This window comes from Aspergillus karnatakaensis (genome assembly GCF_047715665.1).
Source record: "Aspergillus karnatakaensis strain CBS 102800 unplaced genomic scaffold BJY04scaffold_23, whole genome shotgun sequence".
Classification (NCBI taxonomy): Eukaryota; Fungi; Ascomycota; class Eurotiomycetes; order Eurotiales; family Aspergillaceae; genus Aspergillus; species Aspergillus karnatakaensis.
Genome location: NW_027395735.1, coordinates 176,039 through 194,928, shown reverse-complemented (window position 1 = coordinate 194,928; position 18,890 = coordinate 176,039). Strand labels below are relative to the sequence as shown.

Sequence of the window (18,890 nt, the reverse complement as noted above, 5' to 3'; positions counted from 1 at the left end):
CTCTCCATCGTCCTTCAGGACTAGTTGATCTGGTCAAGCCACTCAAGTTTCCCCTGACGTTCTCTTGGTTTTGATAATTAAACTCTCCAATCTTGACCATCGTCGGATCAACATTCTGTCGCTTCCGTCCCAGGTCGTGCAAATTGCAAGGGTGGCTCTGCGAACCCACTGCACTACATCAGTAAGTCGAGCCTGCTTCTATATATCCTGCAATATGATTAGGTCTCTTTTCTATAACTCTCATCATTTCTAACATTGGATTAAGGTGTGCCTGCTCCATTCTATCTTCCCCCTAAACTCGCAGCCTCCCTTTCTCGACTACACAATTTTCGTATAAAAAAGTGGGCCCATCATGGATGGATATGTACAGATCTGATATCTACATGTCAAGGACGGCGCAAGAATGGGCGATATTCGTATCCTGATCTGTGCATCACAATTTGAGGGTCGTCCATGATACAGTATTGGGGTTGATCTCGCCGACCATATTCATCGCGTCCAATCATAACGCTGTCAGCAACTATGGAGGCAGCACACGCTTCAGATAAGTTTTCATCTCAAACAGAGGTTATTCGCCCATATACCATTCCAGGCGCTCTTGCCAACAGCAATGGTCATTTTGCGAAGCTGTTTCGTAAACCCCAGCCCAACGGGCTGCAGCTGCAGTGCAAAGCACCGGAGCCATACATACCTCAAGGTGGCCGTCCTGGAGCAAGCCGTCAAGTATCGAGCCCCATGTCTAATGGATTTGGTACTGGAAGTCTGAACACCGACTACGTCACCTGCGACCTTACCACAGCCATTAACGAAAACACACCAAATGATTCTACCACTCCTTCCTTCCCATCCCCCTCAAGCCACGGGAAGTCGACTACACCTTCGACTATTGTGAATTTTCCCTCGTCATCTACATCTACAGTCTCTGTTCGAGTTGAAGGTACGCCCGACTATTCCAGATATCGCCCTAGATCCTCTATTCCTGCTCGTCTTCCAGCGCCGGTATATGCTCAGCAATGTGTGGCGGCTGCATACGCATCCAGACTCAACCCCTATGCCCTCCATCAGAAGGAACAAGAAGCGTTGCAGGATCACTTGTGTCACCTCCATGTCACAGTCTACCTCAACATACGAAACGGGATTCTTCGATTATGGACTCGTAACCCCATGGTCAGCGTGACAAGAGATGAGGCTCTGGGTTGTGCCAAGGATTACCGTTGGATGAACCTTGCTTCTTTCGCATATGAATGGCTTGTTCGAAATGGCTACATTAATTTCGGATGCGTGGAGATCCCCATGGCCATCGTGCCTCCTAAGAAAGGCCGTCGGAAGGAAGGTCCTGTGGTTGTCGTCATTGGGGCAGGAATGGCAGGTCTAGGCTGTGCACGGCAGCTAGAAGGGCTCTTCAGGCACTACCATGATAACTCAACAATACCTCGTGTTGTTGTGCTTGAAGGTAGACGCAGGATTGGAGGGCGCATTTATTCACACCCGCTGCGGAGCCTCGAATCTTCTACATTACCTCCAGGCCTTGTCCCGAAAGCTGAGATGGGTGCACAGATTATCGTCGGGTTTGAACACGGCAATCCGTTAGACCAGATTGTACGGGGTCAACTGGCTCTTTCATATCACCTTCTGCGTGACATATCCACGATCTACGATATAGACGGTTCCCCTGTTGATGAAGTACGAGATGCGACAGCTGAAAGTCTGTATAATGAGGTGCTAGATCGCTCGGGGGATTATCGCCACAAATCTGTCATCGTGCCCACGGCAGAAGGTGATCGGGAATTTATGGACTCGGGCCGTGACATATCAACGAGCGATGGAGTGACAGTAAGAGAGTACGAAGAGGCAAGAGCAGCTGGGACCATCGGTCTACTTCTCCCTGCAAAACGCATGCGTCGTGGCGTCGGTCACAAAACCGCCGACATTAAACCCGTCACGATACCCGTTGCCGATCCTGGTGAGATTGAAGAGAACCCAGCCCTAACCGCCTGTCAGGCTATGGGCTGGCAGCTCAACGGTTCAAACCCGAATATCAACTTGGGCCCAACAGCTAAAGCATCGGAACATCAGACCTTGGGTAAAGTAATGGACGAGGGCGTCCGTCAGTACCAACGCATGCTACCTTTGACTCCCAAGGACCTGCGGTTGCTCAATTGGCACTTTGCAAACCTGGAGTATGCGAACGCCACCAATATTGGCAACCTCAGTCTCTCCGGGTGGGATCAGGATATGGGCAATGAATTTGAAGGAGAGCACTCGCAGGTTATTGGGGGTTACCAACAGGTTCCTTACGGACTGTGGTCGCATCCGACAAAACTCGATGTTCGCACCAACAAGATTGTCTCTCGCATCACCCACAATATTGTTGGATCAAGCAAACATAAAACAATGGTGCACTGCGAGGATGGAGACTCTATTCCGGCGGATATGGTGGTTTACACCGGATCCCTAGGCACGCTGAAGCACCGGAATATCGAGTTCTACCCCCCTCTACCAGAGTGGAAACAAGGGGCTATCGACCGACTGGGCTTCGGGGTCATGAACAAGGTCATATTGGTTTTTGATCAGCCGTTCTGGGACACTGAAAGGGACATGTTCGGGCTCTTACGCGAGCCCGCCGATAGGGAGAGCATGGTTCAAGAAGAATACGCTGTCAATCGCGGCCGTTTTTATCTGTTCTGGAACTGTATCAAAACCACAGGGCTTCCGGTCCTGATTGGACTCATGGCTGGGGATGCTGCACATCAAGCAGAACATACCCCTGACTCTGAAATAATTGCTGAAGTCATGAGTCAACTTCGCAATGTCTTCAAACATGCCGCTGTGCCTGATCCACTAGAAACCATCATCACGCGCTGGGCCAGTGACAAATTTACCAGAGGCACGTACTCCTATGTTGCAGAGGCGGCGCTTCCAGGAGACTACGATCTCATGGCCAAACCAATTGGTAACCTATACTTCGCTGGCGAAGCTACCTGCGGCACCCATCCCGCCACTGTGCACGGCGCATACCTTTCAGGGCTCCGAGCCGCCTCAGAAGTCATAAATTCCATATTAGGCCCTATCTCAATACCTAAACCTCTAGTGCCTGACAAGAACAAGACAACAAACCCAAATCTGCCCAATGGAACATCCATCAATACCTCGCAAATTCCTCTAGACATTGGTACACCAGAAATGACAACCACAAGCCAGTCACTCCCGAAACCGTCCACATCAGTTACAACATACACCTCTTCCGTCTCCGCCTTCCACGCCTCCTACGAAGAAGCCATGCAGTCTGCCATCCTCACGCAAACCGGACCGCCTATTCCCCGGCCTACCCGTACGGGCCTCAACCCCTTCATTCTCTGGCAAAAGGACTCGTGGTCTCGTGCCCGCGAACAATGCGATGCCGCGCATCAAGCACAGACAAACAATCCGACTGCTAAGGCTCCCCGTGATACCATTCGCGCAGCGCTTGGGCTTATGTGGAGGCAGGCGCCGGAGGAGGAGAAGAAACCATACCTTGAGCAGGCAGAGGTCAATCGGCAGACCAATGGTGAGATTATGGCTAAGTGGAAGATGGACAATGCGGAGTGGGAGAAGAGGTCGGCGGTTGCGAAGAAAAGGTGGAGGGAGGAGAATCCGTTTGAGAGATGGGTTGTCGATAAGTTGGAGGGCGTTGTAGGTACTACAAGCGGTACCAACGGAGAGCCGCCGAGGAAGAAGGCAAATACATCTGGGGGCGATCTACAAGGTGCTCTTTCAGCTGCTACTGTTCCTATCCCTATCCTTGGTGCGCCAACAGCAAATTGTTTTGAGAATCCAGCCGCCAATGGAGTTGGCCATGGAGTACCTAGTGGGAATCCGCAGCCCTCGATCCCGGATCATACCGCGCATCCAAGTCTCCTACCTGGTTCGACGCTTCCACCTCCACCTTCATACAATACGCAGCCGACGCCAAACGGTTACTCCTATCCACCAATTCAACCACAGAACCACGCACATCCCGAGCCACCATCCCAATCACAACCACAATTTCAATCTCACCCTCAATACCACTAAGAGCAAGCGAGATATGTGGCTACCGACTTTAACCCAATAGCCTACAATTGCGTCTCAGTCTTTTTTTATGTACTGTACAACTACGCCTCCTTTAGCTAGCATACATATATATCCCTACAAGCATATACGTGTGTCCGCAGGGGTAGCACCAATTGACTTTAGTTAAGTTAGAATCGATGGACCATCTCAAGTCCTATTCCGTTAACCAAGAAAATAAACATAGAATTTCTTGTGAGCTTTATTTCCGGGATTCTGATCAAGGAGATCCAAACATAATTCGTTTTCAATTAGCTCTTGGGTGAATATTCTATCACGGTCTATTTCTATTTGGCGTGTTTATTTGATATAGTACTTGAGATATGTCATGAAATGCCATAACATGGTCGTTAGATAGATAAGACACCACCACCGAAAGAAACCAAACCCGAGTTTGTGGGGAAAAGAGGAAAAGAAAAGCGCTGAAGTCTAATGATTCGAACAGAGAACAAATATATCATGAAATGAACGGTCTAGATGGTGAGAGCCGAGGTTCGGAAGCCTCAGGTGATATCAAGTCGACGGAAGTGAGAGGAAAAGGCGTGTCTATTTACAGAGCGGGGTTGGCGTGAGGAGGAGGGATGTCTTCGTTGACTTCCGACTCGCCAATGAAGCGCTCAGCCTCGAGGGCGGCAACGCAGCCGGAACCGGCACTGGTGATAGCTTGGCGGTAGCGCTTGTCCTGGACATCACCGCAAGCGAAAACACCCTCAACACTGGTGAAACTAGTACCGGCAACAGTGGCGATGTATCCATCCTCATCAAGGTCGACCTGGCCCTTGACGAGGGCGGTGGCGGGGTCGTGGCCAACAGCGTAGAAAAGACCATTAGCGTCAACGACTTCCTCCTCGCCAGTGCTGGTGTTCTTGATACGAAGGTGAGTCATCAGGCCGTTGGGCTTCTTCTCACCGAGAACCTCAGTGGCTTGGGAGTTGAAGCGGACGTTGACCTTGGGGTGGGTGAGGAGGCGGTTAGCCATGGCCTTGCTAGCACGGAGCTTGTCGCGGCGGACGAGCACGGTGACGCTGCTGCCGTACTTGGCGAGGAAAATGGCTTCTTCAGCGGCGGAATCACCACCACCAATGACGAAGAGAGGCTTGTTGCGGAAGATAGGCACGGCACCGTCGCAGACAGCGCAGGCACTGATTCCGTTCTGCCAGTAGACGTCCTCACCGGGGAGGTTGAGACGGCGGGCATTAGCACCGGTAGCAATGATAACGGCGTCGGCGGTGCGGGCAGGCTCGTTCTCGGGACCATCGTTCCACTCGGTCCACAGCTTGAAAGGCCGTTGTGACAGGTCCACCTTGGAAATTGTCTCGGTAATCACCTCGGTTCCGAAGCGGATGGATTGCTTGCGCATGTTGTCCATGAGATCTGAGCCATTGATACCCTCAGGGAAGCCGGGGAAGTTCTCAACATCGGTGGTGGTGGTAAGCTGGCCACCTGCAGCGGTGCCGTTGGCCAACATACCCTCATAGAGGACAGGCTGTAGTTCCGCCCGCGAGAGGTAGATAGCGGCGGTGTGAGCGGCGGGGCCAGAGCCAATGACTAGATGGGGTCAGCATTTGCCAATATCAATTCAATTGCAAGACGTTGTCTACATACTAACAACTTTGCTGTGAACCATTCTGGATGTCGAATTGACGCGCAGGGGCGTCGAGAACGGGGTTGATAGGACTGAAGGAGAAGTCGGCGAGTTCTGAAGGTGGGACGACGCGGCGGCAGCAGTAAAGCCTAAAGAGGATTTGAGAGAAGAAAAGGGAAACCGGCGAAAAGCTGAGGAAAACAGATTGGCGGTTGTAAGGGAATGAAGATAGAGAGGCAGAGGGGGGAGGAGGGGAGGGTTTTAATTAGGCACGAGGGGCAAAGGGTGGGGACGAAGGGGCACTGGGCGATTATGAAAAAGAGGGCTGGCCGATCGGGATTAGCTAAGAGGAAGAGTCTTCTGGACGAAGATCAGATAAGAAACGAGAGCGAGAGCGAGTTCTGGTTCATGGATTGATCTCTAAGCAAGAATGGTTGCCAAATGGTGCCAATTGAACACTTCGCCTTGCCTTCTGCCGATTTTTGCGGACAGAGGTTGCTACACGTCACGTGCCAGGCCGAGACCGCGGCTGATTATCAACCTTAGTGAGCATCAGTCGTCGTCGCCAGTTCCAGTCCACCGCGTCCGCCTCCAGTCTCTCGCAAACTACTCACAGCACGCTCGTCATTAAGGCCCAATCCCACTGGTAATGACGACTTACATTCCATGCATCAATTCGCAGTACCGAAGAATCATTTCCGTACTCCACCGCCGTCAATCTCCCGATTACTACACGGTTAACAGTGGCAACCTTCAATGTATACTAGACCCAGACTCACCAACAATATTGTTCAACCAATAATACTCCCTACTTCCGGTCTCAAATACCATTCTCAGGTGCAGACTCCCCGAGGGCGCCATCGGCCCAGACGTCTGCACGAAGATATCTGCCCCGTCGTTCGTCCTCAGGTTATACCGTGTATCAGCGGAGAAGATCTTCGTTTTGGGGTCGACAGTGCCCCAATCGGCGCCGAGGTCGAGAATCTGCCCTGTAGAATAGGGTAGAGTAGATGTCAGTCGTTGCCGTTTCTGTGAAAGTATTCTCAATCGCTTGGTATAGTTCGGCAATCCGGTAGATACTCTACGTACCAGACAGCCGAGGCCCAGTGAAGTTTCCCCCAACAATGGGAATTGCCCTTCGAGTGCCTCGTGGGCCGTCTTCGTTCATCAAGGTTCCTCTGCAATGTACGAAGGCTGTGTAGAGGAAGGATAGTTCTGGTGGTGAAGGGTGCGCTGGCGCAGCATCGACACCTGGAAATCCAGGTAGATTCTTGACCGCCAGGGTTGCGGTGATCAGGTTGAGTACTTTACAGAACATCATGTTAGACGTATGGTGATCTCGAGTAAGTGCAATTGCCTGGATTGAAAATGGAGTTGCTGAGATCCCGCCACCTGTCTCTCAAACAGTCGTAATATATATTCGGACAGCGAAGATTGAATCAATGCCGGGTGCTCTCGGCATTCAGCACCGTTCAAGCGAGGCATAAATGTGCAATCCGTTCAGTCCCGATCGGATCGGTAAAAGAACAGAGAGTCAGTGCCGATTTCATCAAGTACCGTTTACGATGATGTTCATATTAGATCTTGTATGTATTGTTCGGTTGCAAACCACCTTCATAGGGGTTTTAAGTGGTTGCTAGTATGTATGTACACTTTCGTTTGTTCACTTCGGACCGCGTCCGGGCCGACAGACAGTAATCCAAGAACAACAGCACTGAAAAGAAGATAACGAAAAAAAGGAAGTATAGATAAAGCTTAAAGATATACAGACATGACAGACCTAGTCATGGTTTCGCCGGGTATCATCTGCACTATCGCTTCTCGGAGTTGTTCCTGTTGTCTGATCACGGTAGGGCTCGTCGTCATCATCTTCGTCGCTGAAAAGAGGCTCCTCTTCGCTCTCTCCGGCAAACGCATTGTAGAGCTCACCACCGCGGCGGCGAGTTGTCCCTCCATTCATAGCCTTCGTTTCATCCTCGTCCTCGATCATTTCGAAGTCGTAATCGTCACGGTCATTGCGAAGACGTCTGCGGCGCTGGATGTAGAAGTAGATTCCGAGTCCAATGCAGAAAATGATGATGGAACTTATAGCAGCGTATATCCAGATCTGGGTGCGCTTGGAGGCGCCGAACGTAGGAAAGAACGACGGAAGGAAGTTTTCCGAGGCCGGAGTAGGAGTAGGAGTGGAGGTGGCAGACTCTGTTGGGGTGGGCTTGACGTTGACAGGGCGATCAACGGTATGCGACGGCTCCGGAGGGTCCGTAGCGGTTGGCGCTGGGTCTACTGTAGTAGTAACGACAATGGCGTCCTCAATATTATGGTCGTCGTCATGCTCGTCAGGAAGGGGGTGCAGCTTTTGCTTTGAGCCATCAGCAGCCTCACCCCAGAAGTTAAGACGCCAATCAAGGAACTCTCCAACGTTGTCGTTGACAGTCGTGTCCTTAACGACAACGGTCCAGGTGCCAATTCCAGATTCACCCCTGGCAAGAAGGTTAGTGGTGTTAAATTCAGAAGTTCGGGAGCGTGGAGAAACTCACCAGTGGGCAACCGTCATGAAGGTCCAGTCAACATATCCGGCCGGGGCATCATCGTTCTTTCTGGCGGTACTGAGGTGGCTAACAATACCTTCAGGGCTGCGCAATTCAACACTGAGATCACCGCGGCGTGTGTGATTGACGTTCATTGTGACCGTGACATGTTCCAACCTGGCAATATTTGCATCCTTGATCACCTTCTCTGTCACTTCATAAGAAGCAGCAAGGCCTTTGTCGCCCTGGGGGACCTCGTGCTGCACCCTTAGCCACGGGGTGTGGTACCATGCTTGAGGTTTCACCAACTCCCAGGTCTTTGCCTTTTGCACAAGGCTGTAAGTGTCCAGTTTTCCGAAACCCCAGTCGTGACTGAATTTCCTTCCGGATTTGGTGACTTGCCAACTTCCATCATCTTCGTGAACGGGCACAGATGTCTCAACCATGAGGTACTGAGCATCGCGCCAAGTGATTTCTGGGCGGACACTAAGAACAAGAGCTACAGCGCCTACCACCAAGGGACCAGCAGCAGAGGTACCACCGTGAAGTGAGTAGCATCGGTCCGTACCAACGTCGGTGGTGTGAATGGCATCGGTCGATCCACTGCTGTAAGCAACCACTAATTGGGCGGAGCAAGACTCTGAGTAAGATGCGTGCTTTCCCTCACGGTCAATAGCACCAACCGTAATACTGTATATACTGTTGGTGTAGCCATCAAAATTGCAGTTATCTCCCGATGTGGCGCCGTTGCCAGCTGCGAACACAAAGATGGAGCCTCTTCCGTCGCGACCCTTCTGAACACCGTTCACCAACGCCCTTTTGATGAGGACTCCCGGCTGCTCCATGGTAGCACCATCATCAGGAGGCCCCCAAGAGCACGAGTATATGTCATTTTGCTGATAAGCATAATTGATGGCAGCGGCTTCATCAGTATCATCAATCGCTCCCGACAGAATCCTAATCCCAGAGACGCGGCTATCGTACGCGACACCAACACCGCAAACATCGTTTCTGGCTGCGGCAATTTCGCCCGCACACCGGGTGCCATGTCGATCGTCGCGGAGGCGAGGTCTCGGCTCTTCGGTGTGATCATTGAAGTCATACGAGCCCTCGGGGAAGTAGTTCGGGCTCAGATCATTGCTGTACATGTCCAGACCATCGTCCACGACCGCCGTTGTTGCGCCTTTTCCGGTGATACCTTCAAGCCAAATGCCAGACACATTCAAGTCATGGCCGATTTGTACGGTGTTAAACAAGTGCCACTGCGCCTCGAAGATAGGATCAACAATTCCCAGGGTGGAGGCAAGCTGAGTCCGGGCGTGCATCGCTTCTACATTTTCCTCTTCGCGGGGGAGGTTTTGGACGAACTCCTCGGACGGAGGTGTACGCTTTACCAAGCGCTTCTTTGGCTCGAGCTTCTGCGACCAGAGAATGCCGGCAAGGGCTGCATCTTCCTCGTTGGAATCGGCTCCATCCCGCCGGAGCTTTCTTTTAACCTGTACGTCTTGTAAAAGGCCATCGAGATTCGCACCGCTCTCCCGGGGAAGAGAAAATGTATAGTGACCGTCAAGCTCTCCCACCTGGCCTTCGTGGCGAGCACCTAGTCGTTCAGCGACATCCGACGGAGAGGTGGCGGCGTCGAGGTGAAGGGCGAAATAGTCGCGGGTTTCATAGGAGCGGCGAGGATGGAGGGAAGCGGTGGCAGCACAGAGCAAGCTCAGGGCTGCCGTTGCGCTATAGAAACGCATGGTGAAGGTAGAGGAAGGAGAGCAGTAAGACTCCTCAAAGGTGTGAGATGAGGCCAAATAAGAGCCTTGACATCGAAAGAGGATATGCGGAGGAACGCAATGGCACAAACGACTGTAACCACGAGATTGACGGGAAGAAACGACGTCGGCGTCTTCTCGGAAGATATGAATAAAAGACCAGGAAAAGAAGAAAGAGACCAGAATCCCGGTCTTGGGGCCGTTCGTAAAAGAAAGTTGTCGTTGAATCAGTAGTGCCTGGTCAAGACACGCTACGCCTTGTGGGGGCCTGGATCCTCAGGCAGTGCGGCCTCCTGAGACGTTGGTTCCTGATATTTGAGGCCGCAACATGGCTGGCGGTACGGAGTAGTTACGGAGTAAAGATGAACTAACTATTATGCCCCCGTCTGTAGCTTGGGCGCAATAAATGTGTTGGTAGGGGACACTATTTCTCTTCTATTATTTCTTCCGACAGGATATCGAAATCACTCAATCGACCTACTGGAATAGTTCGCAACTTCGAGTTACTACTCCGTAGGAGTGACAATAATCGAGCGTCTTACTCCGTACAGAGGAAAGAAGAAACACGCGGCGGTCGGACCGACAGAAGATACACACCTCAGTCTGAAACATCGAATCAGATCAAAGACCACAAGCAGCAAGATGGCCCGGAGATCAATGGTGCCTGTAAAGTTGCCGTGCAGCCCCGCAAGCTGCATCAAATCTCAGAAGACGAGAGGCTGGGCCCAGCCACACTCACAATGCAGTGCACCGCATCGTCATCCCAGATAAATTCCCTGCACCCTGAGCTCTTCGCAGGCTGCCAGATATTCGTCTTCTTGTGTACTGCTTTGCTGGTTATCGCTACATTCGCCTGCTGTCTCTCTTTTTACGCCGTGACCTGCCGTCCATTCCCTGCACAGACGGCTTGACACTTCGAATCCTATAGACTACGCGCGCAGCCTCGGTTGTTCCAGCAGTCCATTGTTCCCCTTTCATTATTTATCCACTGCTCAGAAAACTTACAGGCTCCAGCTGATTTTTGGCTGATAACATGGCTGTCTGATTAATTGCGCCAAGTGGGATTCTGATAGGGCCGCGCAAGACTGCCCACACTGTGTTATACTCGACAATTACGGTTGGACTTTAGCGGCACATTGGGTACAAACTACCACGCCTTTCGCAAAATTGTCCATACTTCAGCATAAGTAACGGCTGGTGCTCTTTCTGGAGCGATCATCGTCCCCATGGATTCTCGCCATGTCAACAGCGCTATGTCAGAGAAGCGACGAGCTACACACATCACACGGCCTCTCCAAGACTTCAATGATGAGATCGGAAGCGATGCTGATTTTCATGCACAGCCTAGGGCACCAGTCGAACGGAAAAGCCTAGGTATATCGAGCCTCTTCACCCCTATCTATCTTTACAACCAGGTGGGCAGTACTGACCATTCATCCTGCTAGGCCCTTCTGCGTTTCCCGAAGAATATGGGCAGTCAGTTTTGCAAGATCGCTCAACACATCTGGGTCGATCAGACACAGTGAAGTCATCTGGCGAACAACACGACTGGGCGTTCAATCGATCTCCGCTCGCAAAGCTCGAAGTGGCCCTAGGGGGAATCAGTAAAGAAGAAAAACGAGCTCGTGCTTTGGAGGCTGAGAGAAAGCTAAAAGAGCGACAAGCAGCTGCGGCTGCGGCTGCAAAAGCTGCCGCAGCACCTCCTGAGGAACCTCAGAAGAGCATAGAAGCACCAATTGCTCGGAAGCCCGTAGCCGAGAGTAAGGTTCCGGTTCGACGTGTATCGCAAAAAGAACCAGCAGTGCAAGCAATACCCGCAGAACCAACATTGCCGATGAACGGTGATTATGACAGGCATGGTAAAGATGCCCAACAGCGTGAACACGAGCTTCGGAGGCCCACAACGTCACACGCCAAAACACCGTCACTTCAAACTCGGCCACTTTCAGAATCACAGTACGCAAGCAACAAGTCCCCAGCGGTCAAAGGAGTGAAAGGAGGCAATGTGCCTAGACGCTCAGTGTCAATCACTCATCCGCCAGTGGTGGCGCACGAAGCTCCGCACGACCTAAGCAAAGCTCCATCTCGGGGCAGCCGCGATTTAGCTGCCCAGGCCTTCGCGACAGAGAACTCGCCAAGGACTGGCGCTCCTGCTCAAAAGGACGCTCCGCTAGTTGGGCAACTGCAGGGTGGTTCTAGTGGTGGAGTTCCAGGGCCTCGCAGCGGTGCTCAGCAGCTCAGAGAGAACGGGCGCCTTCTTGATTCATCGGCCGCCTCCCCTGTGGCTGCTAATCTATCTGCTATCCAAGTCCTGAGCAGTAGAGACTCCATCATGCCGAGTAGCAACGAAACGATACAACGCTCAAACACAAAGTCCAAACGCCACACGGTCTCATTCGACATGCCACCACCGACACCCCCGCCGCTATCAGAGTGGAGGAATGCCCCAATTGGAAGACTTGAAACATCAGACTTTGATTTCCAGACCTTAGATGCGGACAAAAGCAAAGCCTGGTGGGAGGGCGGAGGAACCCGTGATCGACGACAGAGCAGGGCGTTGCCAAAAGATTATCAAAAGCCTCTAACTCAAAAGTTGACATGTGAGCTGATGTCCATGAATTAACCCCCAATCTTAATATGATACTGACGGCGGATTGTGTGTAGCTCACAAACGCTTTCAGCCACTAATATTCCTGCGTTGCGGACCATTGCTTCGCTATGCTGGGCTAAAGAGTGTCAAAATAGACGGCCCTAATGGCCCGACCGTCAGGGAGACCTGGAGGGGAAGTATTCTCATTGTCACAAAAGATTCCCTCTCCTCATATGAACCAGCCCCAATGTTGAGGTTGTTTTCTCAGCCGATGGACCTGCTTCCACCGCCGCCAGTCCAAATCAATAGCGAAGGTGTTCAATTGGCGCCGGAGTACATTGATCCCACAGCAGGATTGATGAAGTTAGGCCGGGATGGTCGTCCACTGTATATCAAGCCCGTTGATCATACGGAGGAGGAGCTTGATCTTTCTTTTGTTGAGAGTGACGAAGGGATCTACGAAATGTCTCCCAGCGCTCTTGACTATGGCCTCAAGCAGCCGATACCGGCAAATAGAATCCATTCAATGGATGGAGAATCAATCGGGGTCTACAAGGAAATCGCAGGCTCGCGTCTCTACGCAGATCCTGGCCGAGATGCTACATTCTGGAAATTCAACATCGAGATTGAGCTAGGCGAGAAGCAGCAGCGAGTTGCGTACCGTCTGAACCAAGGACCCGCCATCGGATTTTGGGTGCCACCTAAAGGGCAGTCAATGAACATTATGTTCCACTCTGGCAATGGCTTCAGTCCTGGCACAGATTCTAACAGATTCTGTGGCCCGGATCCTATGTGGCGAGATGTTCTCAACGAACATCAGACTCGCCCGTTCCATGTGATGATCGGTGGTGGTGACCAGATATTCAACGACAAAGTCACTGCCGACTCGGCTCATTTTCAAGATTGGCTTAAGATTAGGGATCTCAGCGAAAAGTACGATTCTCCTTTCAATGCTGAGTTCAAGGCTGAAATAGAGAATGCCTACTTGGAGAACTACTCGAAATGGTTCTCACAAGGACTTTTCTCCTTGGCCAACTCCCAAATACCTATGGTGAATATTTGGAACGATCACGAGATCCTAGAGGGATTTGGTTCGTACCCAGAGGAGTTTATGAGCTCTGCTGTGATTTCGGGTATCGGAAACCTCGCGTTCAAGTACTACCTGCTATTCCAGCACCATAGTGTACCAGAAGAGACTGAAGTTGAGGAGCCTAGTTGGATACTTGGGCCCGAGCCTGGACCCTATATCGATCAACGCAGTCGCCATTTATTCATGTCGCTTGGTGACGGAGTAGCTTTCCTTGGACTTGACTGCAGAACTGAACGAACAGTAAGCTCAAAGGCCCATCGTTTGGGATATGCGTGCTAATCGTCGCTTAGTCTGATGAAATTCTGAGTGAGCATAGTTCAGACCTAATATGGGATCGATGTCACCGCGAGATCGTCAGGGGCGAGACCAAGCATTTGATAGTGCTCTTGAGCATCCCAATTGCGTATCCTCGGGCGGTATGTTGGCCATTGTTAGATACAAGCCCTATACTAACTTCCACGTAGGCTATGGTGAAGAATATACTGAACAGCCGACAGTCTCTAGGTAAAGCCGGCCTTTTCGGTGGCCTGGTTAACCGACACGGTACCAAAGTCGAGATTTTTGACGATCACTGGACGGCAAAGCATCACAAGTCCGAGCGAAAGTACCTGATCGAAGACCTCCAGGACCTTGCAGCCGAGAAATCGATTCGCGTGACAATTCTTAGGTAGGATAGTGATTGTTCATCTTGTGATCAATCGCGCTGACAAGTCTCATAGCGGTGATGTGCACCTTGCTGCGATTGGACAATTCTACTCAAATCCCAGTTTGAACATACCCAAAGATAAAGATTATCGATATATGCCAAACATAATTTCCTCGGGCATTGCGCATACACCGACAACTGAAATGATTTCGGACACACTCAATCGGCGAAACCAAGTGCACCATATGGATAGTAATACCGACGAAGACATGATTCCGATTTTCACACATGATGTCAACAATAAACCACGAAACAACAAGCGGTTGCTACCCCGACGGAACTGGTGCTCTATTCGCGTATACGAGCCTGGTATGTTCTCTCTATACAATATTGTCGCTTAATGTAAATCTAATTGTGTGACAGGGGCTACACCAACCGCAACTCCGGAATCGAAATTACCAGCACCTGCCACGGAACCGCGTCCTAATAAATTACAACGTACACTGTCCCTGACACGCGGTGATAGAACGCAAGGCGGTCTTCTCCGGCGACTCTCCAGCAGACGCCAACCGCCGACAAAAGAGTTCAACCTTGGGCAGGCTCATCCTGCTCGACGCATGAGCATGGACGGACCATTTCCACCAGCTGAGAGAGGAGACTCCTACTTCCCAGCTGCCCCTGCAGCAGAGTCTCGACCCGGCCCATTGTTCCGACGACCAACGAACTTGAGCCAGAAGGCTGCTAAAAGGGCTGCCAACCGCGGAGATGATGGCGCGGGCACATTCGTCAACCTCGAAGGAGGGTTAGCAGTCACATTGAACTTGGAGCTTAATCCGAAAGACCCATCGGGAATCACGACTCCCTATAAGCTTCTCATTCCTGCGCTTTGGTTTGAGGGCACTGAGTATGACCCTCCTGCAGCGCCGGTCACTAAGGGCTGGCGGAAATGGCTGGGCGTGAGAAAAAACGCGTCGAGCAAACCTTCAATAAACGATAATGAAGGAGAAGATGAATACACTGACGAAGAGGATGAGGAACTGCCCCAGCAACACCATCAATCTCAACAGGTGCAAGCGCAGCCGCCACAGCCGCAACCACACCATAACAAAGCTCCCGAAGCAATTGCCCAGGGGGGGCCAGTAAGGGCTAGACCTGTATCTACACCCGGACCCGGACCTGGCCGTCGGCCGATCCATGATGACTACTATGACTACGACGACGATGATGAAGAAGAGGAGTCAGAACTCTTTCTCGAACCGGAGCCACAACACAGACCCAATGTCAAGCGCAGTACCAGCTTGAAAAAGTGGTTTGGGAGGTCGTAGGGAGGGAGGAAAAGGAAAAGTACATGGTAGTGCCGTTTTTTGACGACTTGTATTTAAAGATGACTGATGATTTGATGATTGCGATGTCGCTTATGTATTATGTATATACCCTGAATTCATTGGATAGGGCCTCTGTCGATAACTCTTGTCCTTATTACTATACTGAGCCAACTCCAGGCGGCCGCGAGGCTGACTATTTACTCCGCTACGGTGAGCCTTGGCGATGACGCTGTGCCCGTGCTGTTCCCCGATTGATCAACCTCTCTCTCCACAACCACCACAATAATCCCGACCGACCAGTCTCCTCCTCAAGCACCAATCATCATCAGTCTCCAGAGACCAACCTCTACCTTCTCTTCCATATTTCTCGGTGTAGCTTTTGGATAGCACTTCCCTGCCTACATTACGCATTTCAGACGCTCCGACCGCCCCTCCATGGATCACGACGACTTCGACAGCGTCTCGTGGCGCCATGGGCCGGATAGCGATGTCTCTCGTCCTACGACTTCCGGGACCGACGCCGAGGAACCATCTAGTCCTCGCCAGGATCCCAATGGCAAGCGAAGGATGAGCTCGGCGAGCGAGACACCCCAAGCGGGGCCACACGCAGACGCCTTGGACCTCGCGGGTGTCGGGGATGGAGTGTTGGAATGCCGGGTTGACTCGCCGATGAAGGAGAACGAAGGTACCAAGGACGCATACATTTCGTACTTGGTTACTACAAATGTAAGTCTCCAAGAAGCGATGGGCTGATGGAACCCCGCTGCCTACCGGGAGAATTTGAGTACAAGCATTTACCAAGTCAATAGACCGACTTCAAGTCCTTTCAGAAAAACGAGTTCGCCGTGCGGAGACGATTTACCGATTTCTTCTTTCTTTACAAAACGCTCTATAAAGACTACCCTGCTTGTGCTGTGCCGCCGCTGCCGGATAAGCATAAGATGGAGTATGTTCGGGGAGATCGTTTTGGGCCGGAATTTACCTCGCGGAGAGCATGGTCATTACATCGATTTTTAAAGCGCTTGACATTGCATCCTGTTCTGCGAAGGGCTCCTCTCTTGGCGATTTTCCTGGAGTCCCCCGACTGGAATGCGCATATGCGACTGCGGGGAACACGGACGTCGACTAGCGGCTCGGATGGCGGCGGTGCTGGGATCTTCGATAATTTTACAGACACTTTCGTGAATGCCTTCAGCAAAGTTCATAAACCAGACCGCCGATTTATCGAGGTTCGGGAGAAGGCGGATAAGTTGGATGAAGATCTCAACCACGTGGAGAAGATCGTGGCCCGGGTTGCTCGACGGGAGTCTGATCTGGAAGTTGATTACAATGATCTAGCGACTCAGTTCCGCAAGCTTGTTCCGCTAGAGCCTGATGTCGAGGTGCCGTTGCAAGTATTTGCCGCTTCTGTGGAAGAAACCGGGCGGGGGATCAAAAACCTCAAAGACCACACGGATCAAAACTACCTGACCTCCCTTCGTGACATGGAAGCCTATATCATATCTCTCAAGCAACTTCTGAAGACCCGCGAGCAGAAGCAACTCGACTTTGAAGCGCTAGTCGACTACCGCAACAAAGCGGTGGCGGAGCGGGACTCCCTCGCCGCAAACCCATCCTCATACTACGCCTCCAATCCACTCACCTCATCGCCGGCCTCGTTCATCAGGTCAAAGATGGAGGATATGCGCGGTGTTGATCACGAGCAGTCCCGTCGGGAGCGGATGCGCAAACTCGAGCTGCGAATTGACGAACTCACTCGCGAGGTAGAATCAGCCAAGTCAACCTCTGAAATGTTCGACGAGGAGGTAGTGCGGGAGACCGCAGACTTTGAGCGAATCAAAGCGATCGAGTTCCGAGACACCATGGGCGCCTTAGCAGAACAACATATCGAATTCTACCAAGGCGTGTTGAACACCTGGGAACGATTCGTCGCTGAAATGGAAGAAGGAGATCTTGAAGACAACTTTGATAATTCTCGTGTCTCGGTTGAAGCTGGCGGGAGGTAGAAACGAAGAATTACAGAGCAGAGATCGGGGTTATAATAATGGCTACGCTATCCGTAGCCGAAACTGTCTATACCACTACACTATCACCATGTCCCCTTCTAATGTCCTTGGAGCGCCCTCAAGTGGACTTGCTACGATGCTTTACGACGTATAGTACTCAATCACTTAGTTCAGCTTTCTTGCGTGCAAAATCTTTTCATTATAGCCATTATTCGTTCAACCCTCATATCAACCCTTCCCACTTCTTAAGCATCCTTGAGTACAGGTTCGAAATCAGAACCTTTCCCTAATCTTCTGACTCTCCGCACACTCGAAATCAATGGGGCTGGGGTCACCCCTTGGATCTGAAATCGCAGGGTTAAGTGCGCGCCGGACCCATTCCTTATACACTCGTTAGTTCATTCATACCGTGACCGACTGATTGTCATACAGCCAGTGTAAAAGGCAAAGGAAGTAAACAAAAAAGGCTAGACATACCTCCCGATATATCTGCGTCTGCGTCTTATTCCTATTCTTACTCTTCCCTGAATTCACCCCAACCCCAGGATCTGCGGTGCCCGTTGAATCCCCACTATTCCCGGAACCGGATACAAGTTGTAGATAGACCTCTTGGTCATAGTTTATGGTGTAGGGTCCTGGAGCTGGGGCTTTGGGGTCGTGAGCGAAGTTGGCGCTTAGGTTGTACTGGTTTTGGGTTTGCTTTTGCTTTTGAGAGTTGGTTGTTGTTTGAGAGGCGCTCGTGTTCTCGATGGATGGGGCGGAGTAGGGGGCCTCTGGCACTGCCGCTGAGGGCGCTGTGGTGGTTGGAGATGAAGGCATAGCTGGTTGCCTATTTCGATCTTGGTTGGGAGGGAGGTGGCTTTCAAGGTTTGTGAGAGCGTAAGAGCAACGAAGGATTGTCGCGAATATCACGATGGAATATGAAACAGTGGAGCAGGGCTGAGGTAGGTATATGAGATGGAGATAATGAAGGCAGTGCCAATGTAGGGAGGCTGAATCAAGGATCAGATAGGTACCTGTCCCCCCTGTAGCTAGTGGTGAATCGACAGTCTGGGCCTTCGCTAGATGCCTGGCTAGCTTGAATATAAAGGTTGGATATAAATCACCTTATAATAGCCCAGGCACTGATTGGTATTTGAGTACTGGAGTCAGTTTCCTACAAGATCCGTCCATTGTCCACCCCTCCGCTGCCCCTTCTCTCATTTCATTCACGCCACTCACAACTCAGCAACGAGGAGTACGCTGCTGCAGTTGCTTATTTCGCA

At 51.4% G+C, this 18,890-nt stretch overlaps 7 protein-coding genes across 7 annotated transcripts; 3 read left to right on the top strand and 4 right to left on the bottom strand.

Moving 5' to 3' along the window:
• Positions 1–3: 3 nt before the first annotated feature.
• On the top strand, positions 4–4,210 carry aof2 (putative lysine-specific histone demethylase Aof2). The gene is made up of 2 exons (XM_073711231.1): positions 4–181; positions 266–4,210. Exon 2 carries the CDS (start codon positions 523–525, stop codon positions 4,051–4,053), a length of 3,531 nt encoding a protein of 1,176 aa, XP_073571434.1. The 5' UTR covers positions 4–181; positions 266–522; the 3' UTR covers positions 4,054–4,210.
• A 108-nt stretch (positions 4,211–4,318) lies between these two features.
• Positions 4,319–6,261, bottom strand: trr1 (thioredoxin-disulfide reductase TRR1). The gene is made up of 2 exons (XM_073718693.1): positions 5,695–6,261; positions 4,319–5,637 (listed from the first exon to the last, which is right to left on the bottom strand). Exons 1-2 carry the CDS (start codon positions 5,714–5,716, stop codon positions 4,640–4,642), a joined length of 1,020 nt encoding a protein of 339 aa, XP_073571433.1. The 5' UTR covers positions 5,717–6,261; the 3' UTR covers positions 4,319–4,639.
• BJY04DRAFT_188458 (DUF3237 domain-containing protein) lies at positions 6,114–7,098 on the bottom strand. Its single transcript, XM_073711230.1, has 4 exons — positions 6,764–7,098; positions 6,454–6,663; positions 6,336–6,403; positions 6,114–6,280 (listed from the first exon to the last, which is right to left on the bottom strand). The coding sequence occupies exons 1-4, from the start codon at positions 6,993–6,995 to the stop codon at positions 6,227–6,229; spliced, it is 564 nt and encodes a 187-aa protein (XP_073571432.1). The 5' UTR covers positions 6,996–7,098; the 3' UTR covers positions 6,114–6,226.
• Positions 7,099–7,138: 40 nt separating this feature from the next.
• On the bottom strand, positions 7,139–10,167 carry kexB (kexin kexB). Its single transcript, XM_073711229.1, has 2 exons — positions 8,212–10,167; positions 7,139–8,154 (listed from the first exon to the last, which is right to left on the bottom strand). The coding sequence occupies exons 1-2, from the start codon at positions 9,948–9,950 to the stop codon at positions 7,455–7,457; spliced, it is 2,439 nt and encodes an 812-aa protein (XP_073571431.1). The 5' UTR covers positions 9,951–10,167; the 3' UTR covers positions 7,139–7,454.
• Positions 10,168–10,779: 612 nt separating this feature from the next.
• On the top strand, positions 10,780–15,732 carry BJY04DRAFT_227711 (uncharacterized protein). Its single transcript, XM_073718692.1, has 7 exons — positions 10,780–11,342; positions 11,414–12,568; positions 12,633–13,888; positions 13,939–14,064; positions 14,113–14,315; positions 14,368–14,663; positions 14,718–15,732. The coding sequence occupies exons 1-7, from the start codon at positions 11,195–11,197 to the stop codon at positions 15,617–15,619; spliced, it is 4,086 nt and encodes a 1,361-aa protein (XP_073571430.1). The 5' UTR covers positions 10,780–11,194; the 3' UTR covers positions 15,620–15,732.
• A 261-nt stretch (positions 15,733–15,993) lies between these two features.
• On the top strand, positions 15,994–17,792 carry BJY04DRAFT_188453 (sorting nexin-4). The gene is made up of 2 exons (XM_073711228.1): positions 15,994–16,345; positions 16,429–17,792. Exons 1-2 carry the CDS (start codon positions 16,055–16,057, stop codon positions 17,623–17,625), a joined length of 1,488 nt encoding a protein of 495 aa, XP_073571429.1. The 5' UTR covers positions 15,994–16,054; the 3' UTR covers positions 17,626–17,792.
• Positions 17,793–17,898: 106 nt separating this feature from the next.
• On the bottom strand, positions 17,899–18,444 carry BJY04DRAFT_218059 (uncharacterized protein; the record flags this gene model as incomplete). The annotated part of the gene is made up of 2 exons (XM_073716222.1): positions 17,899–18,006; positions 18,103–18,444. 2 exons carry the CDS (start codon positions 18,442–18,444, stop codon positions 17,899–17,901), a joined length of 450 nt encoding a protein of 149 aa, XP_073571428.1.
• Between the last annotated feature and the right edge of the window lie 446 nt (positions 18,445–18,890).